This window comes from Melozone crissalis, unplaced genomic scaffold, assembly GCF_028551555.1.
Source record: "Melozone crissalis strain CALT ecotype California unplaced genomic scaffold, PUWL_Pcris_2 ptg000063l_1, whole genome shotgun sequence".
Lineage (NCBI taxonomy): Eukaryota > Metazoa > Chordata > Aves > Passeriformes > Passerellidae > Melozone > Melozone crissalis.
The window spans coordinates 9,016,070-9,039,625 of NW_026535841.1; the positions used below are offsets into that span (position 1 = coordinate 9,016,070).

The 23,556-nt window shown below is 44.5% G+C and overlaps 1 protein-coding gene across 16 annotated transcripts in view; it reads right to left on the bottom strand.

Annotated features, from left to right (window-relative positions):
* FBRSL1 (fibrosin like 1) overlaps positions 1-23,556 on the bottom strand; it is a 497,701-nt gene that overhangs the window by 279,757 nt on the left and 194,388 nt on the right. For 15 of the 16 annotated variants that reach the window (XM_054288697.1, XM_054288692.1, XM_054288703.1 and 12 more), the window contains exon 3: positions 1,726-1,827. The exons of the other annotated variant lie outside the window; for it this stretch is intronic. In XM_054288697.1, the coding sequence (XP_054144672.1) occupies positions 1,726-1,827 (102 nt within the window). The remainder of the gene's footprint in view (positions 1-1,725; positions 1,828-23,556) is intronic. 16 annotated transcript variants of the gene reach the window in all.

A 23,556-nucleotide genomic window follows, 5' to 3' on the forward strand; every position in this document is an offset into this window, starting at 1 on the left:
CCCCGGCCTCCAGGCACTGCCCAAACGTCTCCACTGACTAAAAAAGAACAGAGTGCCTGTTTCCCACTGAATTTCACTGGCTGCTGAACAGGCTTTGAAGATTTTGCAGGAATTAGGCACTCGGAGTCAATTCCTACAGGCTCAGTCTGCAACTTTGGGGGCAAAGGGAAAGGAGGAGAAATACTGGAAGTGCATCAGCTTAACAAGAAAAGTCTCCAAGACCACTTAACGCTTTGACCTAAGCTAATGGCTAAGCTGGAATACGATATTCCTTCCTGCAGCCCCACTCTACAGCTACAGTGCAGCTCCCAGGCTCTCCTGCTCACACACCCATCAGGAGTGCTGAGGGGAGGGGAACAGAGAATCCCATCGATGTGGATACGGGATATTTTACATACACACGAAATCACCACAATTTCTGACTAAAACACAGCCCAAATGTCCCACAGCAAGGGGGTTTGTCCCAGGCCCCCCGGCTGCCTGGCCCCAGGGCGTGGGCTGGCAGTGCTGGAAGCAGATCACAGGACATGCTATTTTTCTCTTCCTCCCACTGCGTCGGCTGTTTACAGCGCCCCATTCACACTCCAAACATGTAGAGAGAATTTTCCCCCGTCACATTTCCCTGTCAGAGCTGTCAAGCTGAATCCCGCTTTAATCTGCCAAAAGCACTTTTCTGCTGACATTTTTAATAAATACTTTCAGCTTTTAAACACATTTGTGGGAGCCATTTTTTTCCCCTTTTTCTCCCTTTTCCTCCTGTAGAACGGGCTCTGAAAGCTTTAATAGCAAATACATTACACTTATCAAAGGCTTTCCCCCCCCTCTTCCTTTTGCATCCTGAAGCGGAGGTAGTGTTTTCAATTTTAAAGCTAAATTAACTGTCCAATTGAATTTAGCTGGTGTGAGCCGTTTTCTGTGACAGGTTTTAGTTATGAAGCATATTTTACATTAATAGAACTCAACATGAAAACCACTCGCTCTGGGATTTCTGTGGCTTGCCATTGAAATGGCAAATTTAATATTTCAGACATGCTCGTGCCAGCGTTTGATTATTGTTCTTCATTTAAATCTCTCCTAACGGGAAAGGTCCTAATTAGTAAAAAATCATGTTTTAATGAAGGCGAAATGCTAATTGCTAACACAAAAAGCCTTCGTATAAAATTATCCCAGCACTGCCATTGATTTCTTGGTGACTCAAAAGCCCATTTGTGTGTTTACACACTAAGGCACCATTTGCTTTTGTTTTATCATAACATTTCACTCAATGTACCATCAAATTTCCTGAGAGAAAGACAGCTTTCCCCCAAAACCCTCTCATATCTTGGCGGCAGGAAGCATAAAATTAGATGAACTAACTTTGCACCCAAACTATGTGATTACGTGCAGCAGTTAAACCCAAGGATGCTGTAAAAAGCTTTTTAACACAACTTCTTTGAAAAAAAAAAAAACCAAAACAAACCATCAAGCCATTTTTCCCCAAGGAATAACAATTCCATTTTGTTTTCCCATCTCTGATCTTTCGCTTATCATATTATTTGCACCATGATTATAGTGTTTGCAAGGCAGCTCAACCACTTATGCCGTAACACTCAATCATGACATAAAAAAAAGTTATTACACAGTGACCTCTGGATGCCAACATTTGTTCAGCAAGATTTATGAAAAGCCGTGTCAGCAGCGGGAATTGCTGCAGTGAAGCGATGCTTTCTCCTGAACGGTACTTACATCACTGAGACGGTCCCTTGAGCTGCTCCGCTGAGAGCTTGTGGCCTCCCTGATGCTGTCTTCCTCGCTATTTCTGCCACTTCTGCTTGTAGGGACCTTCATCTAGAGGGAGAAGAAGGAGGGGGAAAAAGGAGATTTTGAAGCACTGCTCTGCCACCTGTTCCCGAGGTTGCTGACGGCAGTTCAGTCAATGTTTCACTCCCACGCCCGCCGTGGCAGGGGTGGAATGCAGGGGGCTCCTCTGCAGTGGGGCTTGGCCCTCTGTGTCCACACTCCCTGTCACCAGCGTGGCAGGGAAGGCGCTTTAGGCACTCCTGGGAGCAGGTGAGGTTGTGCCTGACACGAGGAGGGAGCGGACAGACAGACAGACAGACAGACAGAGCCCCTTCACTCTGCTCCCAGCACTCCTCAGCTGGGACGCTGCTGGGGCTGCCTGACCCACCCAGGCCATCCTTCCCAGCCCAGAGATGTGCCCTGACAGGTCACGATGGCCACTGAGGGACACTTGCTGAAACAGCTTGCTTGAGATGCTGCACAGAATTTGGAGCACATCAGGATTAACTCTCACAGCCAAGGCTGGTGCTTTGACTGCTGCATCATCCCACTCCCTTCACCTGAAGCTGTGCTTGTGTTTGGACAGAAGTGAGAGAGCCAACGTTTGAAATCACAGCAACCTTCCTCTTACATCTGCAAAGAGTGTTACAGGGGGAGGAGAGGGGTAGGATAGATGTCATTCACAGCTTCATTCCTGGGCTCATTTACTAACAAATTATTCTGCTAATTCCCTCGTGAAATATTGGGTGGAAAGAAGTGTTTAATTTATTAATAGGTTCTATTCATATCAGTTTGGTTCCATTTAAATTACACTATTTAAAATGTTGGCTTGTACAAATTGGTATTTTTAATGGCAATAAAATCCCTTTGTTTCTTGCTGTCCTGTTCCAGGGTGGTGCTGGCAGCCAGCAGGGTTTGCTCCTGGTGCTGGTGCAGCCCTTGCAGCCCTGTCCCTGTGGCACTGGGCACACTGGACAGGCTGTCACCATGTGGGCACAGCAATCCGAGTGCTGGGAGCACTGACCACTGCAATCCGTGGATGTCTGACAGTGCTGCCAGCTAAGTGCCCCCCATCTGTCAATATTTTAATGAAATGTTCAGGGTACTGTGTGGAGAATGAGCTCCAGTTCTTATCCAGAGTGCACAGCCCTGTATGGGCATGGGTAGCAGAAGTAAAATGAAAAATAAAAAGAAAATATCATGCTCAGTATATTTCTTATTAATGTCCTTATTCTGCATGCCTTTCTGCCACCTTACACCTCACCAATACAGTATCTTCTACAAGATAAGACTTTTAGACACATCTAAGTGATAGAAATCAAAATTTTTTCATGGCCCCCTCATCATACAATCACTATTCTCAGTGCAGTGCCCTGTCTCACTCCTGGTACATCACCTCTCAAATATGCTGCCCACTTGAAAACTTTTATCAAGACCAATATTTCGTCTTTGCTCCTATGTCAAAATATTCAAAAGCACAGCACAGCAATGAGAAGTAATCCCTCCTGGGATAAACTAGAAGCATTTCCAACAACAGGGAGCTTGCATTTGCAACTATCCACACCATGTATCAAGGAAAGAAATAATCCACTTGAAGTTCATGATGTTCAATCCATATTGTCTGTTTCCTTAATAACTAGGTCAACAACATCAAAAAGAGAAATCTAACTGTACTACATCAATATTGGCCATAAGCCATCAAATTTTAAATTCCACATATAATTAAGTAAATTTGGTGAGATTTTTTTTCCTAAATACATTAAATGATTGTCATTCACTTATTTTATTCTTTTTGAGGTCTTTATTAAGCAATTACTACTTCAGCTATGCCATTATCTTGCCTAGGATTGATGCCAAGCCAATAAGACAAATGGTAATTCTTTTACTGAAGGAAAATACAGCCTTTCATAACACTGGCACTCCAGCTTTCTTCTGTCATCTGGGTCTTTCTACACTTACTCAAAACCCAACTCCACTGGTTAGAGTCATCAGCCAGCTCTTCTGAAACTCTTGGATGTAAAGTATCTGACCTGCCAATTCCAATCCTTCCAGACACAGCAGGTGCTTTGTTTCACCCTGAAATAGGAACCACTTAACCATCACAGGGCAGAATTACAATTTCCCTAATACAGTACAGAAATGCCCATTGAAATCTGCAGCTTTCTTATTTCTGATCCACAACCTTCTCCCTCCCACCTAGGAACACATCAAAGCCTGTCAAAATCATTACACTTCTGACCTAAACAACTCCTAGACAGCTGCAAATTAAAGGAAAAATAAATTATGCCATTCCAAATCCTTTCACCTTACCAAGTGCAAATGGTTGCTAGAATTAATTCAAAAGGACTAAGCTGCCAGCTGTTTAAAGTTAGCACAGACTCACCCAACCTGTTACCAGACTGGATCCTTTTGCTGCTTTTCTTGAGTTACACTCAGCTCCAAACACCACCTGTTTCTTTTCTCCAAATTTCATTAAAGGAAAACTACACCTACACACACAGTAACAAATTGAGACAATTTGACCTGACAAGGTCTTGCACAGGCAAGCAAATTAGAAGCATCACTGCTGCCATTAACCTTTCCAAGTAAATATCAATTATTAAACTTGCTGCACTACCTCTGTCCCCAGTTTGCTGCTGTGAATTAAGAGGGTCATCAGCCTTTTTGACAGATCTTGTTCATTTACACCTGCTGCCTGCCAGCAGGGGAGCCCGCACACCCGCAGCCCCAGCGCTCAGCCAAGCTGCCTTAATTCATCAGTAATTACCCTAATGAGCCACATGCAGGACCCAAGGAGGAGGACAAGTTGTTCTGCTAAATGGATGCATTGGTTTCAGGGGCACTCTCGGCAGACCTGGGTATTAGCAAACTGGCCAAAAGCTCCTTTCCCAAAGTTGCCACTGGCTCAGCTGCTTGATTTCTAGTGATTTTCTCTGGGTGTTTTTGTTTAAGTTCCAGAAATTCCTCCTGACCATGCTCCCTGATTGAGTTTTACTATAAAAACTAGTATTCCTCTCCCTTGGAAAAAGTCATTACTGTTCCAGAGGCAAAGTGGGCTCCTGGCCCTGCTCCCAGCCTGGGGGTGTCATCTCCACCTCAGCACAGACCCAACCAACCAACTCCCCAAATCCACAGGCAAAACACGCTACATCCTCTCATATAACACATTGCCAGGGACTTCCAGAGGCATCAATGCAACACCAGCCACGGGGATTAAACACCTCAGGTGGATGAGCCAAATATCCCACCTAAAACTTGAGCAGCCCATATTGATTGTCCAGGGTATTTACACACAGTGGTAACATCCTTCAGCAACCACAATTACACATGCAATCCAACATTACAGGCTGTTCTCACCCAAAATCCAATCCTCTTGAGACACACGTTGTGTGTCCCCATCCCTCTGCATTACCCACTGAGTATACCCAAATCCTTGGGCAAAAACAATCCAGTGGATGGGTTTGCCCTGTTTGAGGCTGCACTAATTCAAACTGGAAGGTTCCAGCCAGTGTAACAGAGCCAAATCAGAGACTGGGCCACAGCAGGAGGAAGTGCGTGGGTCAAACCTGAGTGTGTTTGAGAAGCAAAACATCTCAAAATAACTCTGATGCCCAAAGCTGTGCAGAGAGGGGCTTGGAAAGGTGCTCCTCAGCCTCGTTTCCTGAGGGCTGGAGGTGGGAGGGAATCTTGTCTTAGACAAAGGCTGACTACTGTCACTTCAGGAGAGCAAAGCTGGAAGAAAATAAAAAGGCACATGGGGACAACTGAAGCTGTTTGCTAATTTATCTCTTCCAAATCCTAAGACAGCAAGACATTAATGTCCACACATAGGAACTGAAACACTGAATAGGTGCTGAAGTTTTACTCCAGCACAGCCTGTTTCATCGTTGAAGGGAATTCTCCAAAAGCCTGAATGAAACTCAAAGCTGCTTAAAAACCAGACCAATGCAGTCTCCTGCAAGATAACACTCCAGACCCACCACACACCGCAGAGCAAAGCTGGTGGCAGGCAGTCCTGGCTCTCAGCAGTCAGCTTTCACCAGGAAGGACAGATCTGTGTTTGGGAACGTGCAAAAGTCCATTGCCAGCTCGGTGGGAGCAGGCCAGGGCTGCAGGCAGGGCAGGTACAGAGGGTTTGTAAGGCCATGATCAATTTGCATCCTGCAGGTGCTCACGGACAGTCCCAAGCCACGCTCGGAGCCAAGAATTATGAACCTTGCGCTGTTGGACATCATGTAGCATGATTAAATATCATAACTCATCCTGGTAATAACTCCAGCTCTGCTGTCCTGGAAGGCTGCTGCCTTTCCATCTCTCCCATCCAACTTCCCCCTCCCTACTTCTTCCTGTGGGGAGGGGGTGGAGGAATATATGAATGGGCAGAATGGGCCTTGCTTCCCTAAAAGGGCTTTTTCATTACCACTATGTTGGCTCTCAGCCCCTGCTTTTTAATCATAATAGATCAGCCTGCTCTCCATTTACTTAAGCTTTTCGGATGTCAGAGGGAAGCACGTTTTTATTTGGCACACCTATTTTCACATCGCGGGCACGCTGCCCCCGCTCATTATTAATAAATACACTTCGATTTATCACAAGCTCCATTTGAGTGCCACGGGGAGCCTGGGGCAAAAGGAGACAAATTCTTTTCTTAAGTTGTTCTGAAAGGTGCTGGGCTTGCCGACCCTCACCCCCATTAACCCAGCACAGCTCGTGTGCTCCTACTGGGAGCTCCACGGCCTGTGCAGCGGCAGCCTCGGACTGATCTTGTGCCATCTCAATATATTTGTTCATTATCTTGCGCACACACAGAAGCATTTGGAAATGTACTCGGGGCACAGGCCAAATTGAATCATCTGCCTTCATTTTCCACACGATCTGAAGCTACAGCTGCTACAACAGGCTGTGGGATTTTTATTTTCCTTCCTTAACAGTTTTTTTCCCCCCCCTCGCTCTTAAAGTCACAGCGGTCTCGTTTTAAACCCCTCGCTGTTGCTTGGGTTTTGTATCTGTGTGGTATAAAACTGGTCTGGCATGCAGGGTGGGAAAAGAAATTCCCAGCAATCTCTCTCTGCACAGTTCTGAAGGAAAGACAGAAAGCAGAAGCCTCAGGGAGAGACATAATGAAGGTATTAATCTCAGACATGCCTGTTCTGGTGGCTCAGATGGGTCTATTAATCCACTAATCCTGTCACCTCTGCCAGTGGACAGGCAGCAGCAGGAATGGCACCCACTGACTTTGTGCTGCACTCTGGAGCCAGGAATGGTCCATGAAAACAAAGCTGCCCTTCCAGATCAGGAGGGCAAAGAATTGCACACAGCGCTGAGCCAAGTTACCGCCTTTCAGGAACACGTGAACTTTGAGAAGAAAGTTTAATTCCTTTTTAAAGCTCTGCAAGATCCACTTCCATTTGTCTTGAGAGAGAGAGGACAGACCAAACACAGCCTTTGGATTTCCATGTTACTGCCTTCATGGTAAATCTGTTTTGGCAGGAGCCACTTGGAGATAAGTGGGCAGAGCTGAGAGGCGTCCAAGTCCCAGAGTTTAGGTCCAAGCTTTCAGATCACCAGACACAGGGATGAATCAACCTTATCATGCTCATCTATCTAAACTAATGCTGCTGAACACCACTTTACATCTCATCAGCAGGTAATGACTTTATCATCAGCTCTGCCAAAGGACCCTTTTTCAACTCTTTCTACAGGGTTGAAGAAAAATTTCCTGCAGGTAACAAACATCATTCAACAAAGATAATGATTTCCTATGGCTACAGGAATTGATAACACCAACTGTTCCAAAAACTCACCAAAATAATTGTATGGCCTATCCCCTTCCCAATAAAAAATGAAAAGGATGCTTAAACAATATTTTGGGGGACTTTTTTGCTAACATTTGCTTGCATTTTATTATCAAGTCCCGGATAAGCTCATGTTTCTCTGGTAGAGTATCAGCAGTAGCAGCTTTCTGCAGCAGGAGACAGTAAACTGCCTTAATAAATACAAATGGACAATTTAATTAAAATATATTGGAGACTTGGAAAAAGTACTATTTGTGGATGAAACAGTCTATTAAGGGATTGCAGTCAGGGCTTACTCAGTGTATTCTAGGCCGGTAACAATAAGTGGCAGTGAAAAAGTGCACAGAGCTCTACCCCAATGATTAAAGACCACGCTGAAATTATAAACGTCTGTTTTCCAGAAAGTGTGGGGGGGAAGTCACCCAGCTGCCTCTGGTTTTAATGTTTGAAACAAAACAAACCATTTGGCTTTAAAAATGTACTACTTTAAACCTGAAAAGACCCACGTATCAAAACAAGGTGGAATCAGCTAAACACATTACTTCTGATTTGTTTCCTTGAAAATCCAGCCTTAATGCATTCTAACAAAATTTATCTATCCCAAGCATACCTCATAATGAGATCAACTGGGAAAAATATCAAGCTTGTTTGTATATTTTATACTTGCTCTAACTTGGCAGTTTGGAGATTATGTATTCCCTAGGTCCCTCCTTAAATCGTTTCACACGCCACAATTTGATTTTCTTTGCTTGCCCTTTTCCACAATTTTTTTTGATACATTTTATTGAGTTCTGGCTCAGAGGGAAACGTTTCCTTTGAATTAAGGGTGCAATCATTTTTTCTCCCCTCTAAATAAGGACATATGGCGTAGAAAGCAATGTTATGGTTTGAGTATTTTATGATTGAAGTAGGGCGCATTTTAAAAAAAATGACAGTAGCATCAGGTTGGATTAGAGTAGTTTTTCTAATTGGGTGGTGCTGCTGTGGATACTGTGATGGGCTATCTTGGCCATAACTCATTTTAAACAGGACATGTCCGTTTTTACTTGCTGTGATGAAGCAGCAAACAGCAGCAGTGTTATGATACTGAAGGAAAATTGTCATTATTTTTTAAGTCACTCAATTCCATGATGTTTCCAAGGTTAGTGTTTGCACATTTTCCTGCTATGCAGACTACTGGTTCCCTAATCCTGGTTTATTTACCAGTTTCTTTTGGCTAATTTACATCAATAGCCTGTGCTGCAGCCAAGCAGTCTGTAACACAGTGGTTCGTTTTTACCTCTCCCTGGGATGCAGAGAACTTGAATTGATGCTAGCAAAGGATTTCTGAGCTTAGACCGAATCAGCTGCTAAAGCAAGGCAAACACAACAACTTCTCCTAAGAAAAAGTATTATCAGTGAAAAACCAAAATATTCAAAAGCCACTGATAATGTTGCTCATGTAGCTGAGAAACTAACTACTCACTAACAACCTAACTTTCCACCTTAATGCTTGCAACCAGATCTGAGGGTCACCTTCCATTTCTAAGAGCAAATGAAACCCAAGCTCCTTTGGCCTGGGCAGCTGCCTTTGCAGTTTCTGGAAGAACTCCTGCCTGGTGCTGTGATTAGCCTGGGCCACATCCTGCAGTGAGCTCAGCTCCAGCTCTCTGGGAGAGTCCTGCAGCCACTTCTGACAGGGGAGCAACTCTGTCTGACCTCGTGGCTCTTGAGAGCAGCCATGCAAAGAGCAGGCCAGCACCTGGAGAAGCCTCTCTCCCCAGTGCCCAGCACAGTATGGAGAGCAGGGCTGGCTTTTCTGCAGCTCTGGGAGTGCTGCAGTGATTTTTCACAGCTTTGGGCTGGCAGGTGGCCCCGGCTGCGGGGCAGAGCTGCTCCCCAGCACGGCCGCGCTCGGAGCAGGAGCCTCGCTGCCATGAGAGAGGTAATGCTTATTCTGGAAAAAAGCTGGTGCTTAAGCAGGCAAAACTGCTCGATTTTCCAGCTGCCATCAGGCCTGCATAGCAAACTGCACTCTGCATGCCCCCAGCCGCACTTGGCAGATGGCAGCAGACAGCTGGGAGAATCTGGGTTTGACATACGTCAGTGACAAACTGTGTCAGCCCAGACCTGCTCCGGTTACAGCCAGGCAGCGAGTGTGCCCGAGTGAGACTGGGACTGCCCGGGGGAAACAGCATTCCCAGCCCTCCTAACTCCAGCTGCCTTCCACAGCAGGGCATGCAGATGGCACCTAGGAGCCCTTGGGGATGGCTGCACGAGCAGGGCAGGGCAGCAGAGGGGCATGGATTGGGTTTGTGTGGCAAAGTCTGGGTGGCAGGGGGTCTCCTGTGAGAACATGCCAGCAGCTTCCCCCATGTCCCATGGAGGCAAAGCTGGCTCCAAGAGGGACCCAAAGCCAGACACATCAGCAATGGTGGCAGCACCTCTGGAACAACACAGCTCAGAAGGGGAAAAAGTTGCTGCACAGCAGCATTTGCAGCCAGAGAGATGAGTGAGAATATGGGAGAGAAACAGCCCTGCAGACCCCAAATCTCTGAAGGAGGAGGAGGAGGAGCCCTAGGCAGCAGAAAAGTTGCCCTAGAGCCTGCGGTGAAGATCATAATGAGGTGACAGGTCTCAAGGAGTAGCATCCAATAAATAGCCCATGAGAGAACTGAAAGCTTCTGAGCCTCGCAGAGCTGAAAGCCTCCGTGCCTCTTGAAAATAAGATTTGTAGCTTCAAGTTTCACATAAAGATGATTTGGACCTGTGACTCTCGGTTATAAAATGCCATCCAATATGCATCAAATAGAAAATTGATTTGGCACGGGGTTTTTTTGGTAATGGGAAAGAAATGGATACACTGAAGATGAGCTCAGAACTCTTAGAGCAGATGCATCAAGTGTTACCAATCTGGTGCAGTGGACCATAGCAAAAGGATCACTGTAAGGGAAGTAGCTCCAAGCAGGACAGGGGGATGATTGACTGAGCATCCACTTAGCAAGGAGAGAGCTGTGTTCAGCTGGAGCCAGCAGAATAAATTGGGCTGAGCTTACACAATGCTTTTAAACACCATGTAGGAGGCAATCAGAATTGACAGCTTTAACATTGCTGCCATCTATGCATACAGATACCATCTATTAAAGGCTAATATCAACAGCTGTGATGTTCAAAGCAAAAGCAGATTTAATATACATATTAAATTGTCCAAAGCTGCAGGAGATGTTTCAAAATATATTAGGAAATTCCACCAAGAAAAGTATCTCTGTATATTACAGTAGTTCTCTTCTGGTAATGCGACTCCACAAAACTGAGGGCTTTGACTTCAATGTGAAAGGTGATGATAACCTTCAAAAGTGATTTTAGTAAAAGAAGATGCCAAAAAGCAAGGTAAACTTATTACAAATTATGCCAGACAGGCAAAGCATTCAGTGCAGCTCAGCCTCAACCTTGGGAAGAAAACAGACATTCCTCAGGCTTCTGATAGCCAAAGAAAGATATTAGACAACATTTGCCAAGAACAAACTCCAGACCTGTGGCACAAACAATAGAATGAGAGATCATGTCACACAGATGTTTCAGCTGATCTTGGAATATCCACTGACAAAAAAGACAAAAGACAAGTATTGGAGACAGATTTCAGAAGAGCAACCAGACCTGGCTGGGCTGCTATAGGCACAGCGCTGTGATAGCAGGCCTGAGCACCAGAAGAAAAGAAAACCAGAACTCCAGTAAATTGACTCAAATTATTTTAACCACATTTTCTGGAAAATTATTATTCTTGAATAAGCTTGGTTTCATTTCTTCAATAATTTTGGCTGAAAAGGAAACTGGATAAATGTGATTCATTTAGGATTCTAGATACACTGATACTACCAGGCATTCTGATAAAAGTCACTGCTATATAAATATCAATAAAGCATATTTTAAGTGGAGACCAGATCAGCTGAGTTCTCAGAAAGCAGTGTCAATAAATAAGCATTAATGTTCGCTACAGAAGGTAAAAGGATTTAAACAAGGTTTGAAGCTATTCAATAGTCACATCAATATCTGAGGAAAAACGTTATCAAAACCACTGCAGATTAAATTCATAGATGCCAATGATACCTTTTTAGAATAAATAAGGAAGAGGAGGGGAAGGAGGCAGCTTGAATTCTGTGGAGAAAATAAAAGGTATCCCAAAGCAAGGCTGCACTGTGGTCATGAGGAGTGGGAGCAGCTCCTGCAGAGGGAAAGGCTGGGAGGGGACACTGGATTGTGTGTCCTTATGGCCTTGTGTATAATGCTACACCCAAAGGGAACTAATCCAGCCCCTCAGCAGGGCAAGAGAGGCCACTTTCTCTGGGATGCAGCATTGACAGGAATGATTCTGGAAGGTCTTCAGCCTCCCCAGTGCACCAAGGCTCTGAACAGACAGCCCATGTGGGTACAGCCTAACCCATGGCACAAACTTGGAGAGTTGTCCTGGACTGGTCCAAGTCCCTATGGGGATCACAGAGACCAAGTGAACCATCACTAAAAAAACCAAAAATTGCCAGCAGCTCTCCAGGTGTGAGGCATGCAGGTCTCTCTCACCCAGAGCTGGGCCCCCTGATGCTGCCCAACAGTGAAGGCAGCCTGCAAAGCCCTTTGGGCTCTTGTCTACAATTGAAGGCAGAGACAGAAACACCCATATTCCTGCTCAACAATTCGCTCAAGCCTTCCAAGTGTCCCATGTGAAAAAGCTGGACTTAGTACAGTTGGGTTTCAAATTCATTGCTAGGACTCTGAGGCACCACAATAACACAATTAAAACACCACCAGATGTGTGTCATATAATACATGTTAAAAAAAGAAAAGACATACTGTGTGCAGATACAACAACAATTTGCTGTTCAAATTAATTCAGGAATCAGTACCATCCCTATAAACCCAATATATAAAACATATGCTACTGTAGGCATGCATAAATTGCATGCATTTTTATCCAGATAAAGCCACACGTGCAACTAATAAACCAAAGTGAAAAAAAGAAAAGAAACAAAGTAAATAAATAAATGCAAAGGCTGCCTAGGGAATAATGAATTTTGCAGGAACTGCTGTCAAAGATGACAGAGCTGAGCAGAGCCCCAGCCCTGCTGGTCCCTACCCCAGCAGGACAGTGCCAGCCTGGCCATGGGGGCAGGCAATTCCCATGGAGCAGAGATGGAGCCCACACCAGTTCTGCTGCCCAGCACTGGGCTGAGGTTAAGCTGGCACAGTTCACACCACAGGAGAGCCTCCCCCGTGCCCAGGACCTGGCTGGCATTGTTGTTTTCAGCTGTTCCACAGACCAGCCCACTGCCACGTCCCTTTTGTGGCTCACAATCCCCTGAAACCCAGAGCAAGGCTCACAGCAGCTGGGGCAGCTGCTGGCATTGAAGGCAAGAAGAGAAGCACCAACCACTGCAGGGTGGAAGGAACTGATGGCACAGGGGGAACTCAGCAAAGCAGAGACAATTCCCATGCACACCACCACGAGTATTTTATTCCAGCTCCTACCTTGTGCAAGCCAGACCTACTATTTGCCTTTATTACTAATTCAAACTGTACAAAGCCTCTCCCTGAACTCTGTCTAGGCCTTTGGGATCTGTCCTTTCCCTGAGGTCTCTGTCCCCCAGCCAGCTGTCCCTGGTCTCCCAGAGGCTCTGGAGAGCTGACCACAGCTGCTTCTGCTCAACGAGAGCATTTTCATCTAGCAGATGAACCAAGGCAACTCTGGCAAAAATCAGAGCAAACCTCACACCTCTGCAGGTCTGGATTGAAGCAGAGGCAACCCAAAACATCACTGCATGTCTGGTTGTGATCCTCCATTGTGATCAGTCACAACTTTGGGGGTGTCAAGGAAACTTTCAGTAAGGCCACGAGCTCCTGCACCACACCAGGGCAAGTTTTCTGATTTGAGAAAAGTGTTGAAACTACCAGAGCCAGCACAGCCAGCTCCTCAAGGAAACACAAAAGCAATTTCCTCCAACTGCCCAGGGGACATCCTGTTTGCTGATTGACATCCTGAAGAAAACAAAAATCTCAGAATAATTAGAGGCTAAGCAACTAAGGTGAAACCCTTTGGTAATTTTCAGTCCTGAGTGACTAAAAATGGGTGACAATTACTTCAGCTAATGACCACTGAACTTTGAGATTAACGTTCACAGCTGAGGAAGGGGAAGCAGCTCCTCAGGAGGCAGCTCTGCTGCCAGGCTGAGCCCAGAGCTCCTTGAAATACCTGTTTGGTACTTGGCTGCCTTCAAGGGACACAGGGCACTTCCCAAACATGCAAGGAACTAAAACCACCACCAAAAGCTCAGTGCAGATGGACTGGGATCCTGCCCTACCTCCCTCCCAGATTCCAGTAGTTTATGGTAGAGAAAACTCCTTGTTGTTGGCCCTGGCTGTACACTCATGGTGTGCAGCACAGGAGTGGCTTGGCAGCAGCTACACATTCCCTAAAACAGTGGTTTTTAACATTTCTCAGTCACAAAAGGACTGGCTGACACTCTGCAGCTTTGATACAGCCGAAAGGGCAAACTGCAGAGGTAGAACCAGGCAGACACTGAGGGTTATCCAGCTGGCCTGAAGTGCTCCCTGTGAGTTTAGACAGCCTCTCCTCGCTGATTCTGCAGAGAAAAATGTAATTGGTGCCTTCCAGAAAGGAGCCAGGCTGTGCTGGGGATGAGCAGGGTCCAGAGGAGGGGAAGCCTAAGGCAGGCTCAGAGAAATGAGAGCCATTGCACCTGCACTGTCTCACAGAGGGCACAAAGGCTTGCCAAAGCCCAAAATAAACAATTCCACTAGTTCAACTAAAAGCCTGATTTGAAGTTGATTTAAAGCATTGTAAATGCTCGTCAAGTTTTAAGCCAAACCTTCATTTTGTTGAGGTTAAATAAGTTATCAATCAGTTTAACTTGAGCTGGAACAAGAAGCTTCTGAAATGAAATTAAAGTAACAGCCCAGTTAATTGAGCCTGCTGCAGTCCTTCCCATAAGGATGGTCTTAGCTTCAGGAAATGCTCATCTTCCTTGTCACATTTGGTGCAGAAAGGTATTTCAAACAGTAATAAGCATCTGCTTTCTTTACTTGTTCAGTGGGAAAGTCTAGAATTATATACACAGCACCTCAGAGGATGTTGTAACAGCAAGATGCATTTATTAATGATCCTACTAATGTTTCCTGAGAGCATCTCCAAATACTCTGCAAATACCCATCAAATTTAAATAGCAGGGATGTGCAGTGGGTAATGTTATCATCCCTTCTTGGAATGGATGAAAAGACCAGATGACTTTGGGAACATCAAGCAATGAACCTGGAATAAGGCTGGGACTACAGCTACAGAGAAAAACAGGATGGCTGAAAGCACTGCAGCTTTTAACAGCAACCATCTTGCATCTTAACCACAAGATCATTCTCCCTGGGTGACATGTAAGCAAATATTTCTTAAAATGAAAGCATAATGTTAATAGAGTAGAGATTGCTGAGAAAGCAAAAAAAAGGAATTGCTGCTTTCTTGGATACTACATGGAAATCCTACACCTCCACAGGAAATATTTTAGTAAAAAGAGACACAGAGTTGCAGCATGAAAAAAGGAAGCCACCAGATAAGGCTTTGTGGAAAAGGGATAAAGGAGCATGGCCTTTGCTGCTGGGAAGATTTGGTGGGATTCAGGAGTGCTCTGAACCCCAGTGAGGTTTTATTGTGGAACAAGGATCTGTGCCCAGGAGGCTTCCAAGTGCTTGGACACAGATCTGGGAAATGATCAAGGTCTGTCTCACCAGGGAACTTTAACATCAGAACTGGGGCCCCAAACCAGGGGAACAAAACTGAAAGCTCAATCCAGAGAAGTCAGGAAAAGGACTTCTTTTCCTGAAAGATCAAGTGTGGGAGAAGGAAGAAATCCCAAAATAACAAAACTCATGAAGGCTCTATGGGTAGAGCTAAATAACCAGGTAATTATCCAGATTTTATGGCTCCTTTGTTGCTGCCTGCAGATGAGAAGAAAGAGAACAATAGAAGTAGCAAGCAGGGATGGCCAAAGCCTCTAAAATATTGATGCAGAAATTGAACATTTCTCCTGGAGATGTGAAACTGGTCTCACATGGAGCTTTTGTGCTAACAGTTGTCTCAGTCAAGATGCAAATCCTTTATAACAATACACATCCAGATACCACTGCAGTGTAAATACCCTTGCTCAAAACACTTTGCATCTCACTGCTGCTCATGCTGTACCTGGCAGTTTCCTATTTAAAACAGGATTATGCTAAAGGAAACCATTAACAGAGGGCTAAAGGAAACAATCTTATCCACTGAACCAACACTGTTGTCTCAGCAAAACAAAGCAATTAACATCTGAGTTCACAGGAAAATATATTAGCACAACAGATGCATGTGCATGTATTTTGGCCCTTTGGTAAAATGTGCTGTTTTGGGGCCAGATGTTTCTGCTCATGCCAAAGAAGAATCCAGCTGCATCAAGCTGTGAATATTTCTTCTGATCTGTCAAAATCTCCTATGAACTAGAAGAGAAAAAAACAGTACTGAAGTTTGAAATAGAAGTCTGTTTTCCACTGGGGATTTTACCACCATCTGTATTTTAAAAGCTTTAGTACAACTTGACAGAGCCTGAAAAAGTTTGCAGCACAATAGGTAAAGCACATTGAAATACCATTCAAGTAAGGTTTCTGGTAGAGTTGAAACATATGGTAAAAGACTAGTTTTATTCATTTTTCCCCTTAAAAATCAATTTATACTTATTAGTTGGATTTACAACATGTTTAAATTGTAGGGCCTTTTTTGAAATGTGCTGCCATTATGAGCTGAACTCTCATTATTGAGATGATAAAGCAATATTGAATTACTGGGCAAACAAGGTCCTTTTTCAAAAACACCACAGCAATTGCTTTTCTCACGGTTTCTAAAACCAGGTGTTGTTTTTTCTTGCATTAATAGGATTACTATGGATTTGCACCGATGCAAGAGTAAAATCATATCATTTTACCAGAGCCATAAAAAAGGAGCCAAAATGGAAACAGAACAGCTAAGCAGAAAACATGAAAGCAACTTGTAATGCCATTAAGTTCACAAACTACAACAGATTTGTCAAAACTTGGTGTTGTCCCTCCTAAAAATCATCCACCCAGCAGGACCAGCATGTTCCCACCTCCCAGGCCACCTGTGCAAAAGCTGGAACTCATCTGACAGAAACCTCTGTTGTTTTATGCCCCTAAAGCACCTCCTTCTGCCCCAGGAACAGTGGCAGGAGCAGCCTCAATCAGTGATAAGTGGCTTTACCATTATTTTCTAGCAATTCCTAAAACTGAGATTTTTCTAACCACAGCTTAACTCCTACAGGCATTGAGATTCCAATCCCTCCTGCTCTACCCCCAAAATTTCAGCCTTATCAAAAAAAAAATTAAAGCTTCTGAAACAGCCAAACACGTATGGTACAGTACAAATGAAGCAGAATGTAGCTGGGTATTTCTGAACTGAGCTCAGTTTTCCATTCTGCTCCTCTCAGCTCCCCACATTCATCTGCCAGCAGCCAGGCAGCTGTGCTGCCTTCCAGGTGTGCAGCACAGCTTTGCCACTGACAGGGTTATCTATTTTACAAAGAATTATGCTGGCAGTGAAAATCACAGTAGAATTGTTTTGAAAGAAGCAAGCCTCAGATGGACAATTTAGATTTCACAGACGTTGAAAAAGGATTTGCAGGTTCAAATTATTAATCAACACCCTGCCAGGCAGGGGCCAAGAGCAATCTGCTGGTGCTGAGTTTTCTTGGACTTAGACTGTAAAATCTGGATTTCAGATTGGCTCAGGGAGGAGAAGGATTTCTGTGCCTACAGCCCTTTGCTTCTGCAGTAGCCAGGCAATATGGATCCCTGGCTTTCAGGGGCAAATATGAACTTAGGGATGGTGGGGTAAATTCTTCAAGGAAATTAGGGATTGGCAGGTTTTCTGAGCCAGAGGATACACTGCACATGACAAGGTTACTTTGCTGTTGTTAAAATCATGTTCCAGCTGTAACAAGACAGCATAAACTGCCCCTGGGGTCACATGGGGACTCTCCTTTGTTAGCAAGAAATGTGGAAAAAGCTGCCCAGAAGAAAGCAGGTGCTCATGGAGAGTCCAACCTTTTGCTGTAACATTTCAGCTCTCCTCCGTGCCAATCAGGATGGCACAGGCTGCTCTGAAGGAGGAATTTAATTGTAATAAGCACCTAGCAGAGTGTAACAATGGTTAATCACAGAGAAGCACACAGTGGGTGCCTCCAGTCACATCAGGCTACCTTCAGCATCCTTTTGGCTCTACCTGTCAAGTTACATGCCTTCAAAATTCTTCAGGGCCAAACTTGAAATAAAAAGAAGGAGAAGAGATAGGGGAAAAAGGGAAATTAACCATTGTAAATAAAATGCTAACTAATGCTCTTCTGCAAAGAAAAATGTAAAGCAGGTAGAGAGGCAGTCCACCATCGGCTGCCTGCTTCTATGAACACCATCACCATCTCCTGGGGAACAGCCTGTGACAGCAGAGAGCAGCTCCTCTGCTCTCACAGCTGAGGGCCCTGAGTGTGCAGGGTTGGGTGTTTGAGGTGCCAGCAGGACAAGGGCAGGGGAAGGTGAATGAACAGGACAGGACACCCCAGCACGTGAGCCAGAGAGCGCCTGGGCCAGCTCTCCTCTCTCCTGCACATCTCTATCACAAACAAGCGCTGCAAGATGGAAATTGGGAGCTTGAGGCCAAAATCAAAATAGAAAAAAGAGGATATGCCCCCACAGACCTCTGTTGAAAGCAGTGATTTATTTTTATTTTATGTTTACCTTCAATGTGTCTGAGAGAGGCTGTGCACAGAAGCATCACACCCCAGCTCCTGTTGCACTGCATTATGATGCTGCTTGTTTCCTCTTGCCAGCCACTCATCAAGGGTTACCACCAGCACAGCCCTCCCTTCTCTCACATCTAGTCAGAAGGCAAATTAGTTGCAGCCTGATGGGGGAGTGCTAAATTTTTCATTACAATCTTTCTCTGGAGGTTTGGTGTTTAATAATTTGTACTGTATAAAATTTCACATATGGGAAAACATGGCACCACACAGCCTCTCCAGATGCTGCTTTTTTTTCCTTGCTGCTAATCATGTGAGCCCCCCAGCTAAAGAAGTGGATTTAGGGCATAATTAAAGCTTTATACTTTAATAGTAATATGGGTAAAGCTCCATTTTATTTTTGAGAGGAACACAGCACATTTGTAAATTCCCATTTCACTGAGGATCAGTTTTCACACAGGCTTTGCACCAGGGCTGCTTTGTTGCTGATGTACCATGGAACATAAAGCATGTGAGCAGCTCATGGTGTGCACAAACCCCTGCCCAGCCCCTGCAGAGGCTCTTTAATTCCTTCTGATAATCCAAGAGCAGTGGTGGCTGTGCAAGGGACATCTCCAAGGAGCCTTCACATCACCTGCTCTGGTTTCCATCACACAATTTGGCAGGGGAGTCTCTCAGATTGGTCACATGAACTTCTAACTTGTGGAGGGTTTAGCTACAGCCCTAAGCAGAGCTGAAGTGATTTAAATTTGCTGCTGCTCTCCTGAGAGGCAGCGCAGCACCCTCCTTCCCTCCCCACAGGGCTGCTGCCATGGGTGGGAATGCTGAGCCCTCTCCCAGCTTCCCACTCTGCTTTCTCCCTTGTTTCTGATGAGAACAGCAACCTGGAGCATGCTTTTGGCATCAGCACAAGGTTCACACCCTGGCTGAGAGCCCTGAGAGCCTCACTGTGCAGTGGGACCCAAGCAGGGACAGACAGGAGGGACACTGAAAGGGAAGGAGAGGTGCTGGCAGAAAGGCAGGGGACATTGCTTGCACGGCTGAGACAGGAATAGTTGTGCCATGGTCAGCATTCTGAGCACTAATTTTAATTATTTGCTGAATTCTGGAGTATAATCCCCTTAAAACAGGAAGCACCCCAGGGGTTATACTCCCAGGATGGGAATTTGGTATTTTAAATCCTTTCCCTCTTCTCCTAAACATCCTCCTAAGTAAATTCAGAAAATGCAGAGAGGAGTACAATGATCACCTTTCACAATATGGTTTTAATTCAATCCAAGTTCCTCCCATCTGCTCAAGAGACCTACACACTGCCATAAAATGAAGTCCTTTGGTGCTATCATGGATTTCTGATTTCCCAGAGGAAAACCAGGTGATAAAGAGCCAAAAAAAAAAAAAAACCATGGTAAAAATCTGCACTGTTCTTTGACAAACCTTGTGCTTCAAGGGAAAGCAGAGATTCCAGCTTTACCATTAAGCACCTCTGTGCCCCTCCAGGGTGGTTGAAAGCCAGGTTTTGGTTTTACTCCACCAATCTGAAGCAGCACATATTAGGGTAAAGTAAAACTGTTACCATGGATAAGCATCTACCCAGCTCTCAGAGCCTGCAGTATGCTGGCAAATAAATCAAATGACCTAGAACTGAGAAATAATGACCTTGGAAGTGAGAGCTTATTTCTGTTTTTATCCATCTTTACTATCACAGCTTAAACTAAATCAAGCGTGCATTTTAAGATCTATAGTGTATCCTTCCAAATCTGTCTGAGAATGCTGAAGTCTTGAAACACTCTTTGTTGAAATGAAGAGCTTATTACAGTCAGAATTTTCCTTGCCTTGTAACTGGTTCTATGTGTTAAATCAGTAAAACCAACCTCAGTGAACCTTCTTGGTGGCCCTGAGACTTCCAACATCAAACTGTGGTAACGGAATTTAAATATAGGGAAGGAATGTAAGTATTTAAAAGTGGTTTTTAAATGCCTCTGAGTTCGAGTGTCACTGACCAGTCTGGGTCCTGCTGGTGCAGGCTCTGAGCTCTGTTTTGCTGTGTTTTTCCCCACAGCTCCATGAAGGTTTGGCTGGTGCCAGCTGTGAGAGGCAGAGCTCTGTACCTGCTCACAAAGTGACCTTGAGCAGCCTCACTCATCCCAATGTCCAACATCATCTCCATGGAATCCCTGGGCAGGAAAATACACATATGGAGAGAAAATAGAGGCAAAGCCTCCATGTCAAAGAGCAGATTGGACTGTTGCCATCAGGGCTGTGACAGCAATCCCTAATTCTCCAGGACATCTGCTTATCCAGCAGAACACAAGCTGTCTGTCCAGCAGCCAGGGCAGCACAGTGCCTGGCAAACAGGCAGAGTCAAGTTCTACCCCAGCTCTGACATCAGGCACATTCATCTTCACTATCATCCTCCCTCCCTTTTTTCCCCCCCTTCCCTAAATAGAACCCAGTTCTACATAATGTCATTATGCTCAGCTTGTGAGGCTGGGTTTATCTGTGACTGCCAAAAGCACTGTAATCTTCAGCACCAAGTGTGTGATTGCTCTGTCATCGTGCATCTCTGCAGATAGCAGTGCTCAGGGTGTCCTCAGGGTGGGGAGAGGTCAAAGCACTGATGTGAAACCTGGGAGGCCTGAGGGCTAAAGGACGAGCTGCAATATCAGCTCTTGCCAGAGGAAACTCATCCATGCTCTGATTTGTCAGGAGAAGGATTTATATCAACTTATAGCAGATAAGGAACATGGGAAATAAATACCTAAGTCAGAACTTACTAATGGGTATTATTTCTCAGATAGTAGCAAGTTAATGCTATATAGCTAGGCAACAAAGCCATCCCATCCTCGATAAAGGCATAAACACATTAAAGGAATAATCCCTGTGTGACATGAGGTTACTTGTGCATTCATAAAATTTTCACTGCTTCTGCCAGTATTGCCTTTTAAAAATCACTGCTCTGTCCCAGCTTGATCAAACCCTGCAGCCCAGGATCTGCCTCTCCTTCAATATGCACAAACATGCAGAGAATCCCATTATAAATCCTCTCTTAAAGGAGAAATAGAAGCCTCTCACATCACAGACAAACAAGCAGCTTGACCTAATTTCAGTGGTTCCACATTATTTCCAGTATCAATTTATCTATCAGTTACACTCTGCCAGGAAACACCAGGGTCACACTTTGCTCCCCAGATCCAGCTGCAGGGAAGGGAGAAACCTTCTGGCACAAGATCCAAACTAGAAATGTGAATTCCCATCATAAAATAGTTTAAGTAACTCTTTTTCATAAAAGAATTAAGACCATAACTATCTTTCATTACAGAAACACATATTTAGCACATCAAGACCTCTTGGAGGGACAAGGTATTTTCTAAACTCCTGTGCAACTCAAAACCTGACCATTTACAAGGTTTGGGCTCTCTCCTCATTAGTTATTGCAAAATATCAAATTGATTCATTAGTGGCACATTTAAAATAAACACCCTGCTTCCCTAGAAGTTCCAGAAATCCACACAAGTAATAAGCCAAGACTCATACATCAGGATCTGAGTTGTCAGAGCTCTGATAACATCACTGACTGGTTCAATTCTAGAGGGACAGTAATGAAAAGAGAAGCCAAAACAAGTCCTCATCATCACTACAGAGAGGATTACATAGAAGAGCATTATTTTGAAGCACCTTTTCTTCTCTAAGGATGATTAAGAAAAAATAAAAATAGGGAAATTAACATTACATTGTCTGTATGTAAAATGGAGAGAGGGGAAAACAGGCTATGGCTGAAAAATGCATTGCCATCTCCATCTGCAATCCCTTTACCTGAAAATGACGATATCTTGGGGGAGAAGAGAAACTTCTGTTGAAATTTCACAGCACATGGCTTTACAGGCTCCATGTCGCTTTATCAACCATTAGCAAATCAATGCAATGGGACAATTTACCCCAACTTGTACAATTGCCTCATTTTAAACTCTGAATGACAGCGGTTTACAGAAAATGTAAGTGATCTAACATTGAATATGCCTCCCTCTTTCAATAAATAAACTGCTAAAAACAAAACACTGATGCCAGTTTGTAAGATTTAATGAATATGCAGAGTGGTAAATTAATAGACTGTGCCCCAGAGCTGCTTGTTTTGAATTCTGCTGTTATAATAAAATTAGGTAAGTATCCAATGAAACCTCAGGACCCTGGGCTGGTGCCATCTAATTGAAGTTTACAACTTTATTGGAGATTCCTTGCATCTTATATATTTGCTTTGTAGAGCTCAATAGCTGGTGGCCCTGGCTCTAACTTAATTACAAAGCAGAAAGGAAGGTTGTGTCAGCATGATAACATTTGGCTGGGCTGGAATGTCTGTTTCAGGCATATTTCACCTGCTCTCATCTTGATTTAAGTGGACTAATAGGTACTAATCACACAGAAGAAATGGGTTTTTAAAGTGAAGACAGGAAATTAAAGGGCCAGGTCCTGCATTGGTCACAGTGAGAGCAGAGTGGGGGCACCAGTGCCCACTGAGCAGCTGGAGAAAAGGACAGACAAGGTTGTGAAGAGCCAGGAGGGCAACAAGCCCCAGGTGAAGCCTTGTTTGAGCCTGGAGACATCCTGAAGGGGAGAAAACATCAGGTGTACACGGAGTGAAAGCAAAAGGGTAAAATGGCAGGTGAAAGTGGTGATTCCAGTCACCTGCCCACAGTCAATTCTCTCCAGGAGTGAAGGAGAACAGATTTCACCTGGCACCTGCTGCAAGGGGCAGGAGGGAGAGCTGGGAGGGTCTGAGGCAGTGCATACCCACAGCTTTCACATGCATTTTTTCACAGTATAATCTGGTGGAAAGAGTTGATTGGCAGATGCCAAGTAAAACGCTTCAAAAAGATTTAAAAAGCCACAGGAAAGCAACACTGTGTAACTTTCTGAAAGATAAGATGGAGCATGTTCACTATAAACAAACCCACCTCCACATCCCACATACACATGCACTGTGTGGTAGTCCATTAACACTCAGTGTTCCACTGATTAAAAAGAAAATTTAATACATCTGCAGGAACACAGAGACAGAATAAATATCCTTATCACCCCATTTAGTGTAAATAATACTTAAGTGCAAGTCAAATATTAGCTATATTCAGCACAGCATCATAACAAAACAGGCACTGCTAACATTATGGTCCCAAACT